At 37.7% G+C, this 10,496-nt stretch overlaps 1 protein-coding gene and 1 long non-coding RNA gene across 2 annotated transcripts in view; one reads left to right on the top strand and one right to left on the bottom strand.

Annotated features, from left to right (window-relative positions):
- Nucleotides 1-4,615: 4,615 nt before the first annotated feature.
- Nucleotides 4,616-10,496, bottom strand: part of grb2a (growth factor receptor-bound protein 2a) — a 59,873-nt gene continuing 53,992 nt past the window's right edge. Inside the window, exons 3-6 of the mRNA XM_007257134.4 lie at nt 9,413-9,510; nt 9,080-9,202; nt 7,222-7,390; nt 4,616-6,165 (exon numbers count right to left, since the gene is read on the bottom strand). Of these exons, the coding sequence (XP_007257196.1) occupies nt 5,980-6,165; nt 7,222-7,390; nt 9,080-9,202; nt 9,413-9,510 (576 nt within the window). The 3' untranslated portion in view covers nt 4,616-5,979. The remainder of the gene's footprint in view (nt 6,166-7,221; nt 7,391-9,079; nt 9,203-9,412; nt 9,511-10,496) is intronic.
- The window catches only part of LOC125802252 (uncharacterized), a 302,998-nt gene continuing 300,271 nt past the window's right edge, over nt 7,770-10,496 (top strand). The window contains exon 1 of the long non-coding RNA XR_007439278.1: nt 7,770-7,881. This is a non-coding gene — a long non-coding RNA (uncharacterized LOC125802252). The remainder of the gene's footprint in view (nt 7,882-10,496) is intronic.

Raw genomic sequence — 10,496 nt, 5'->3', positions numbered from 1 at the left:
GAAAAAAAAAACATCAGAACATTGTAAAATCCCTCCCCAAATCAAATATGATTGGCAAGAGTGAGGCGCGAAGCGCTCTAAAGTTAAAACACGGCTTCAAAACAAGACACACAATGAGCTAATTCAGAGAAGTGACCCTTTCCTTTGTCAGTCTGTTACATAATACCTTATTCAATTAAAAACACTCCGAACTGAAGAGCTAAAGTATAACAAGTCCTCTAGACTGACCTTAGGACACCCTTGCAGGAGCCTTAATTCAATGAAGCCCAGAGATTTATAGCTTTTCTTCAGTTATAAATCCCATGAATGAGTTATACTGCATTGTTATATGACATACCATCATTACATGGAAATGCATCCCAAACTGGCAGTTATAATAAAGTTAAATGAGTGAGGAATAGAAGCCAGGACCTGCTGGTGGGATCTGGGCATCCAAGTGGTTAGCCTAAAGATGTATTATTTAGTAACACCTATAAATTATTCAAATACTACAGGTATAAAACAAATATATATTGTACAGTTGTGTAAGGAGTGAGGAAATTGCATGCAGGTCATATGCAGGACCTTTATGAGTATGCAGGACTATGAAAAAAAAAATCTTACATTTTTAAAAATATAAACAATGTAAAAATACTGATCCTGTTTAACTATTCACTCTATGGGCACATTTTACAAATATATTTGTTTCATTCAGCAACAACAACAGTAAAGAAAAAGGCAACAGTTCATCAAGAACCGACAAAGAATTAAATTGGCATTGTAATCTTGTGTTTTGCTCAAAATTAACTGAACTATGAACTACTGAACTACTGTCTATGGTTTACAGAGAACTGCCTTGAGAACCACTGTTTTATGAGATGAGAGAGAGGTCGGATTAGAATGAATTTTGGGTATTTTGGTTAAAAATCCCATGCAGACGCTATAATTGGAGCTCAGGGAATAAATTAGAACACAAGAAAGGATATGGGCTCTATAGGCCTTGGCCTTGTTCATAGATCCAATTAGCTGCAGTCACAGTTTGAAAAATGGCTTAGTAATGTGAGAGCAGAGACATACTGAGGATGTGAAAGCTCTTTTATGTCATTAGAAATGACAGACATTGCCATTCATGGTATAAAGAGCAACACAGCACACTCCACTGGCTAGTTTTAAGGCTCAGACACTGGCGGTGTCTGAACCGGTGGTGCCAGAACTAAAAGGCTGTAGCACATCACTAACCAATCATTAGCTGTTGTTTTATATGATTAAAAAGTCATTAAAAAGAGCTCATATATTTAGCTAAAAGACAGAAATCTGTGAAATAATTTACTGAAAGGCAGAGGTCTTAAGTGCTTATGCTTAAAATTGTGTAGATTCCCCTTGTCCAAGTCCTTGAGCACCCATGGCCCTGTCTTCACATCTGTGTCCTTTAACAGAGCCCTTTAATAGGTACATACCACTGCACCCGGGAACACCTCACAGGACCTGCCTGATGTTTTAGAGATGTTCTGATGCAGTCCTCTAGCCACTACAACGTATGCTTTCAGCACATCAACCTCAAGTACTGACTGTTTCTTCACTTGCTGCCTAATACTGTATATCTACCTCTGGACAGGTGCCACTGGAAGATCATCAATATTAGCCAGTGGATTTAATGCTATGGTTGATTTTAAGGTATAGTTGATATTGTGGTCACATCTTTTACAGAGTCGCATTGTAAAACACAAATAACAACAAAGAAACATGGAAAAAATAAAACATAGAATGGCAAAGATTATGGCACATTTTTTATATGTTTAAATCAGTAAACATAAAAATACATACAAGAAGAGATTTAAAATGTCCAGAAAATTGTCAAACAAGTTCAGTGAAGAGAATTTGTTTGCTTTTTAACACTTAAAACATCCAAAACATGCGTCATTTGAACAGAGATGCCCAAACTTTTGCACACAACCTAAGGGCCCATGTAGTGATATGAATGCTGGCTTTCTGTGATACAGTGATACAGAACACTGTTTATCTTGTTATTAAACATGATTCATCATACTATTTCATCCAAAGCCCTCCATCTATGTGTAAACATCTTCTGACATTTGAAGATGTTAACATGCACTGGTGGGTGGGGCAAAATAATATTAACAAATAACATCCTGGTCCATGTCCCCTGCTCACCACTCTAACCTGTAATGGAGCTAGACTTTTTCATCATTATTATTTTTCTCAGTATGTGGGTCATTATCAAAATACTGTGCCTTTTGTTCCTCAAAATAAAAATGACTTACTTTTTACTATTTATCATATGTGTATGACTTCATATTTCCGAGCTTAATTACTTTTTTTGTGCATGCTTTTGTTCACCTTGTTATGACAAGCTGCATGACAGGGTGGGGAATAAAAGAGTGGTTGAATCAGAGTTGCAAACTTTTTAAAATATGCAGCCAATATGAAAACTATTAAGTGAACTTACTATTAATATTAATATTAATATTAATATTATTATAGTTGTGATGTTACTGAGGTCACATGTTCCTTTATTAAAAGGGAATTTATCCTAAGATAACAGGGTGAACAGCGAATGGTATGAAATGTTTAACTATCTTGATAAATAACTCTTTTTATGAAAATGGTTAATTGAATAATTAAAACATTTAATTCCCCACCAAAGCAATGTATGAACTGTATAAAATGTACAAAAAGAACTGTAAAATCAAGTTTAACATTGATCTATATTTGTCAGAATTTGTTCATTCAGAGTAAATATTGATAACTGTATTTTTACACAGTGTTCGTATGAAATTTAAACAACTATGCTGTCGTCACAAATGGCACATTATGTTGATACTGACCCATTAATTGAAAAGACTAAAAATAAAACTGTTAACACCATTACATAAATCATTATCAACCAGCACTTTAATATAGTATTTTCCTTACAGAGGAAACTCCAGAGGTGGAAAGGCACAGAGCTGAGAACTGAATGCAAAAATACCCGTTAGCTAGCAGCTAATATGCAAATTTGCTGGTTTAACGTCTGAAATCATGGTTTAAGACCAAGAGCTAAGCTACATGTAACCTCTTTAATGTTAAAGAAACAGTTTTAAAAAAAGAAAAGCACAAACATCATTCAGACTTTTATTTGGCTGCTACTGTTTTGAGCTGTGCTAATGTAGTTAGCTACTTCAGTCCATGTTTATAGCTAGCTAGATATAGCTAGGTAAGTCAAGCTGGTCATAATGACAAACACAACCAGTGTAGCTAGTCAACCAGTGTAGCTAGCTTGCTTGCTTAGCTGGACTGTTCAGCCGGGTGGTGTGTTTACAGGTATTTCATGCTGAGATGTATACATATTTTAATTCATTTGTTTTAGTGTTTAGAACTGTACACCCTTAAAAATAAAAAAATGCTACAAAAGGTGTAGGTTTAGAGCGACGCTATACAAAAAGATCCATTTTTTTTGTTTCCTTACAGAGATAGGATTTTTGCGTAAAAATAATTAAGGTTTACAGAGGAAAGTCTGAAATCTGATTAAAGTGTGGGCTGAAATGAGCAAATTCACTCCATTTGCTTATAACTGGTGTTTTGTGGTACTGGGAGGAGTTCTCCTGGGGAGATGAATGAATTTACACTGCATAACCATGCGGCTCAAACACAACTCAGACCAAATCCTGAAATGGTTTAAGTGAGAGTTATCCTGATACTGATTTCCTAGTTTCTTCTTTACAAATTTGGGGCTTCATTTAGCAATACCATCTTAAATATGTTCCTTAAATAGTTTTTAAATAAAGATCTAATAAAAAGTATGTCAGGTTCATGAGATGCTTTAAAACCACATGGACTCCTGTCCTAAAATAATCTATTCTAAACTGAAAAAATCCAATTAAGAGAACATGAGTGAATGAGTCTAAAACTTTGGATTTTAGTAAAAATAATTTTTAAAGTACGTTTGGTGAATACAGTTTTCACACTGGATGCAGAAAATTCACTGCTGTGCTTTACAACACATTTGTTTTTTGTTTTTTTTTTGCAAAAAACAATGTTCTCATATGTGTACAGTAATTTATTTTAACATTTACATTATTTTTTTGCCTAGTAAATAGACTATTCTTAAACATAAAATTGCATTAGAATTTTTACCTGGCCCATGTTTCTGTACTGGCTGTAGAAACTTTTGCCCGGGATTCCCGCCATCTTGTTTGTAATCAATTGAGTGTTATGTGACCACTAGATGGTACGGGCAGTGTGATATATGAGGCCAAACGAGGTCAACGATTTAAAAAATTGACTATCATGATGCACAGAAGCAGAAACGTAATGTCCCTTTAAGAAGGGAGTCTCAAGAGGATGGAGAGCTCCTTTCACTTTTATGCCCAACTGGCAGCTACAGTGCAGTGTTTACTGCAAGTGATGTTAAGAGCTGCTTGTTCGGACTTGAGTGAAAAGCACAGCGGATACAGTGTGAAAACAGCATCAGACAGGCCCATTGTTCTTTATGGAGCCAGAAGTGGTTGTTTTATTGTATTGCTCAAAGAACCAATTGTAGCACTTTCCATTTTAAGAGTATATGTGAAAATATAATATATATATCAGCAAACATTACTCAGGTCATCACAACTGGAGCTTTAAACCAATCAGATTCACACTGCAAGACATCCTCTCTGACAGATCAGTGGTCAGTGTGTGTCTGGTCAGCACTGGCTCCTTCTGCAGAAGTAGCTTTAAGAAGATTGTATTCAGTCATTTATTTTCACTTGAAGTACACAGTGTATTCCTTAACCTCACGTTGGAGTGAACCAGCCCTATGACACCACTGGCTCTATGACATCATTGAATATTATGATATGAGGATTAAGAGATTTACACATGCTGAATTGAAAATGATATGATCTCTGATATTATGAGTAATACAGCACAGTAATAACAACATTATTATTACTCATAACCCCAAATGCACTCACACAAAACAGGGACAGCATTACTGAGAGGAACATACATAATATGGACAAAAGTATTAAGACAACTGTTCATTCATTCTTTCTTAAAAAATCAAGGGTATTAAAAATTATCATGTTTTTGTTGGAGCAGGGAAGGTTTCCTACTAGATTTTGGAGTACGTATTCCTGTGAGGATTTGATTGCATTCAGTGACAAAATCAGAAGTCCAGGTGTTGGATGATCAATCACAACCCCGACTCTTCCCCAACACATCCCATCCCATCCAAACCTATGGATGGAGCTTCATCATTCCAGAGAACACAGTTTCACTGCTTCACAGCTCCACAGCTTTCTCTCTCTCTGGCTATACTACTCTACAGGGAATCAAAATGTTGTGAGTGTGTGCAAGTGCACATCTGTGAGCTCGACTTGTAGTATGCAACCGAATGCATTCATTAGAAGGGATGCCCACAAACATTTGGAAACATAGTGTATAAGAACACATGATCGCAAGCACATGTAAAATATGCTTTTAAAAATGATACAGAATGTGGGTCGTTCAGAATGTCAGTGTGAAACCCTTTTCCGGGCATTCACATGCTTGACGCTCTGTAGAGTCGCCATTATTATTATTTTTGCTGTTATTATTATTATTAATATTATTTCAGTCATGTTTCTGTACATGTTCTCTTCTGTTCTTTGTAATTCAGTTTGGCTGGCTGAGAAGGAGTCACAGTCTGGCATGTAGAGGAGCAGCACAGTCCAAGGTGTTCAGGTTCACTGCCAGAGCTTCCTCACCTTACACAGCATCTCACCAGCAGGTCCACAACCTTCCAGCCAATCAGCTGCGCCACACTGCCAACCAACAGTGCAGCTCAGTTCTGCTTCTCTCAGCCAATCGGCACTCTGAGCCGTCAGTCAGCCTATTCTTCCCCGACTCCCCTGCATGGTCTCTGTCTCCATGGCAACCCGGCTGGGAGCCCCCCGCTCACTTTAACAGACAGTTCCAGTTTGTGTGTTTTTGTTTGTGATTTTTTTCTGTATTTTTTTCGGCTCCGTCAGCCAGCAGTTACATGTTTTGAGTGACGGGAGTGACGTAGTTGCGAGGGAACATTCCGGTCTGGCCATGGCATGCCCCCTTCCACCAATTGGGGTCAGAGTTGTCCAGCACCTGGACGAAATCTCCACGTCTGAAACCTAGCTCGCCCTCCTCCTGCGGGTCGAAGTCGAACAAAGCCTGCACATACGTGGAATGCTGCAGACACACACACACCATGCAATATAATTGTATTAACACTGTATCAATCTCCATATGATTCCATCAAACACCAAAAGACTGTATGACTCATTCATACTGTATCATACTGTATTACAATGCAGTCAATCACAATATATCTATATTATTATAAAGCATTATAGGCTGGTCGTGATAGCTACATTATCAACTTATCAAACGATACATGGACATCCCCCCAAAAACATCTAAACCTGCTATCCTCCACTGTGCTTACTTAGTAAGGAGTGTGTCTTTAAAAATAGTGATTTAAATTTATTTGTTGCATTCAATGAGATTACTTAAACATGTTTCCCATGTATGTTATTTACTCTTAAAAAAGGGTGCAATTACTTTAATATGCTATTTTAATGAATTATATATATACTATTATATATTAGCATTATATTATTGGCATACAATTTTCTCTAAAATTCTTAAAACGATACTGTCTATTGCATTTATTTCTGGAAAAATGTATCATCCACGAAGACCAATAGTATTAAAGACTAGTTTTAAAGTGAAACAGTTATCTGGCCAGACATAATATAAAAACTAACCTATGTATAAATTCTTAAATATATAAAATATATCTTATGTGAAGTTAGAGTTTTGGAGATAGGACATATTTGTGTGACAGTGACAAATTGTTTATTTACTCAGTAAAACATTATATTTTTTTTATATTAGAATTTGTATAAAAGTAGAGGTTTTACATCACTGTGTTATTTAACCCATCTCCACAGCTGATGTTAGTCTAGTTTTATGTATAGTTCTTATTAAATCACCCCCAGGTTAGTTAAATCAGTAAAACAGTGCTTAATGATGTTAAATCAGGTGATCTGGTGAAGGCATCCAGTAAAAATCTGGAACCAGGCTTTGTTCTCCAAACTAGCTCAAAATATCTACTACTCTCTTCAAAATGAGAATGGTCTTTATCATCATCATTTTTACATTATTAATAGTTATAATCGATATTGTGAATTTGACTAAAAATCTGATTAAATGACCATACTAGTGTGCAGATTCATGGCTCACCTGTGGCACCTGCTCAATGTCTCTCAGGAAGATGGGCTGGTTTCTGGAGACTGAGGTGGAGCGGTGGTAGTCCACCAGAGAGTTCAGAGAGTTAAACTTCACCACCCACAGGAAGTACTTCCCTGCGCCGTCCCGCAGGACTTTAAAGTGCTGCACGTCGTTCCCAAATCTAGGATCAGGAAAACATTTTAAATTTAATGGTTCAGAACAGTGAGCAGATTTTCACAGTAATTCTGTAGTTACTGTAAAAACCCTTTTGGCTGCACAGCAGGAGAACAAGTGTTGACCCAGTTTAACTGTTCACATTAACACACATCCATAATTCTGCACAAACAGATTAGTACAACATCACATACGAGTGTACTGAATAGAGTACCGTATTTTTCGGACTATAAGGCGCACCGTATTATAAGACGCACCATCAAAGAACGCCTATTTTTTGGTATTTTTCCATACATAGGGCGCATCGCATTATAAGGCGCATTAAGTGACACTAGAAAGGGTGCCTATATCAAAGTGAACAGGGGTGGCGCCATGGCGGGGGGGGGGTGGGTGTCTTGCCGGTGGAGCGTCTCAGTATAGAAATCTAGCTCTTTCAAAGTCAAACGAGTGCTGGATATTAATCTACACAGATTCCTCTCCTGAAAACTGTTTATTTGGGTGAGTAAAGTGCTTCAGTTTATTTACAGTAAGCTTAGATTTCCAGATTTCCACTAAGGCTTGCTGCACCAGCGTTAGCATAGCTATCCGCTAGCACGCTAGCTAGTCCCCTAAACTAGTAAAGTTAACCCAAACTTAAACGACAGCGTTACACTGAGTAATCCTGCGTGTTCTGGTAAGACAGTGAGATATTAGCTAGCGATTCGTCCCCCGTAGCTTGTTTTAACACGGTAAACAAGCAGATTACAGGCTGATAAAACTCACCTCTGAGAGAGTTAGCGCTTAGCATCTAGCTAATGCTAGCCAGGCAAAGCAGCACAGACTTACAGGCCGATAACTCACCTCTGAACAGGGAACGCTTAGCGATTAGCATCTAACTCTAATAATACTGCTCCAGCAGTATTAAAAGTACTAAATTTAGATAATACTGATCTCTGAAGCAGTGAAAAAGCTAGCTAGCTTAGCGGTTAGCATCTAGCTAATGCTATTGCTGCTCCAGCCACGGAGCTGCACGGCTCTGCACGGAGTGTGTGTTTACTTTAGATAATTTAGATAATACTGATCTCTGAACAGTGAATAAGCTAGCTAATGCTATTGCTGCTCCAGCCTCGGAGCTGCACGGCTCTGGACTCTGTATAGCACTGAAACTCTCTATAACGCTGCACGGAGTGTGTGTTTACTGCTCCTTACAACCTGAGGGGTAAAATCCATACAAAAGGCGCACCGTATTATAAGACGCACTGTCAATTTTTGTGAAAATTAAAAGTTTTTAAGTGCGCCTTATAGTCCGAAAAATACGGTACAATATGTAGAAAGGAGAATAGAATAAAAACAGAAAAAATACAGAAAAAAACTGAAGAGAACAGAGCAGAACTACAAATCAAAATGAGTCAAATCAAACAACACAGAGTAAAGTACAATAACAACAGACCAAAAGACAGCAAAACAGAACAGAGTAGAGGCCAACAGTATAGAACAGAACATAATAGAAAATATAGGGAAGAATAAAGCAAAATAGAACTGGTTAGAGTACAGCAGTGCAAAATAAAACAGGATAAGATTAAATTAAATAGATAAAATAAAAGTAATGCAAAATAAAAGATATGAAAGCCAGCAAAAATAGAGCAGAACAGAAAAGACAAGGAAAGCATACCTAAAACAGATTCAAATTTAATAGAAAAGAGTAGAACAGACATACTTGACAGACAAGGAGAAATCCCCCGGTGCACTCTCACTCTCTCTGATAAGAAACGCCCCATCATGCCTCTGTTTATTCAGCATCTCCTCTGCTTTTGCCCGTGGTATCTTCCCATAAAACCACCTGTGTGTATGTGTGTGTGTGTGTGTGTGTGTGTGTGTGTGTGTGTGTGTGTGTGTGTGTGTGTGTGTGTGTGTGTGTGAGTGTATGTGGACAAAAGAAGGCCCCAAGTGTCATGTTATTCTGTAGTGATATTTTATTTACCATTGACACTCAAGTATAATATATTGTATTTGTTCACTCACTGAGGTGCGTTGTGAAGCTGGTACTTACGGATGCGGTTTCATTTCAATGTAGTTTTTAGGGATGAATCCTTCTTTTCCATTCAGCTCTGCTTTGTACCAGTTCTGATCACATTCTTCATTTAATACCTGAAGGACAGAAGAGAGTAGGAGTTGGTGGAGTTTACGTCTCACTCAGAAAAACATAAATAAAACTGGAAAATGGTGATGTTATAATTGCTTTTTCTCCTACAAGTGGAGAGAGTAATGCACCATTGTAAAGACAAATTCAAAGTTCAATCTCACCAACTCATGGGAAGCTGTACACATGCATTTGTTGACAAGCTAAGAGATACAGAAGCAGTACTTGAAGTGAAAGAAGCATGTGAACTAAGGCAGTAAAGACACAAATGTGACTCTGGTTATGTAGCATTACACAGTTCTTGGATAGAGAGGTCTTGCACAGCATACTGCATGCTCCCATTCAGCCAATGTCTCAAAAAGGGAAGGCTTTGCATCCTTCAGCATACTTCATACTTTTATGGAATTGGAGTAGTAATATATTTGTTAAAGAGATGTTAAATACACAGATATCAAGATGAAGATGAAGGTAAAAGCCAGTATATGAAAAGTGAAGTAGAGCCACCTGGCATGTATTGTAAGCTGAGTCACTCTGTGTTGCATAGCAACTTCATTTCACAATGTTAAAATGAAATGATGCTTTGTTTAGCAAAATTCAATACAATATTTTTTCCTCATGTATGTTTATTTAGAGTTCTCCATGTTAGTGACCAATGGTTTAGCCCCTCCCTCTCGCAATTCTGCGTGTTTAGAGGCAGCAGTGTTTGCCGCGGTGCTGAAACCAAAGGATCCATTCTATAAATATCACACAGGAAATATCCCTCATTTCAGCTTTAACCCACACACAACATCCTGTATACATAAGCCTGCCTTCAGCCCAGCCAGAAACATGCTGGAAAACATGCCCAAACCAAACTAATGTTCAGCTGACGGGCTGCAGAGACGTGTGTGCTGCAGATCTGGGCCCAAAAGAGGCTTTTCTTTCTCTGAATGTGTTTAAGACACAGGGCTGTTCAATACCAAGACCAAATGTTATCATTACTGTGATCAATCCC

The sequence above is a fragment of the Astyanax mexicanus genome, chromosome 5 (assembly GCF_023375975.1).
Source record: "Astyanax mexicanus isolate ESR-SI-001 chromosome 5, AstMex3_surface, whole genome shotgun sequence".
Lineage (NCBI taxonomy): Eukaryota > Metazoa > Chordata > Actinopteri > Characiformes > Acestrorhamphidae > Astyanax > Astyanax mexicanus.
The sequence above is the reverse complement of the archived record's forward strand: the minus strand, read 5'-3'. Positions and strand labels throughout refer to the sequence as shown.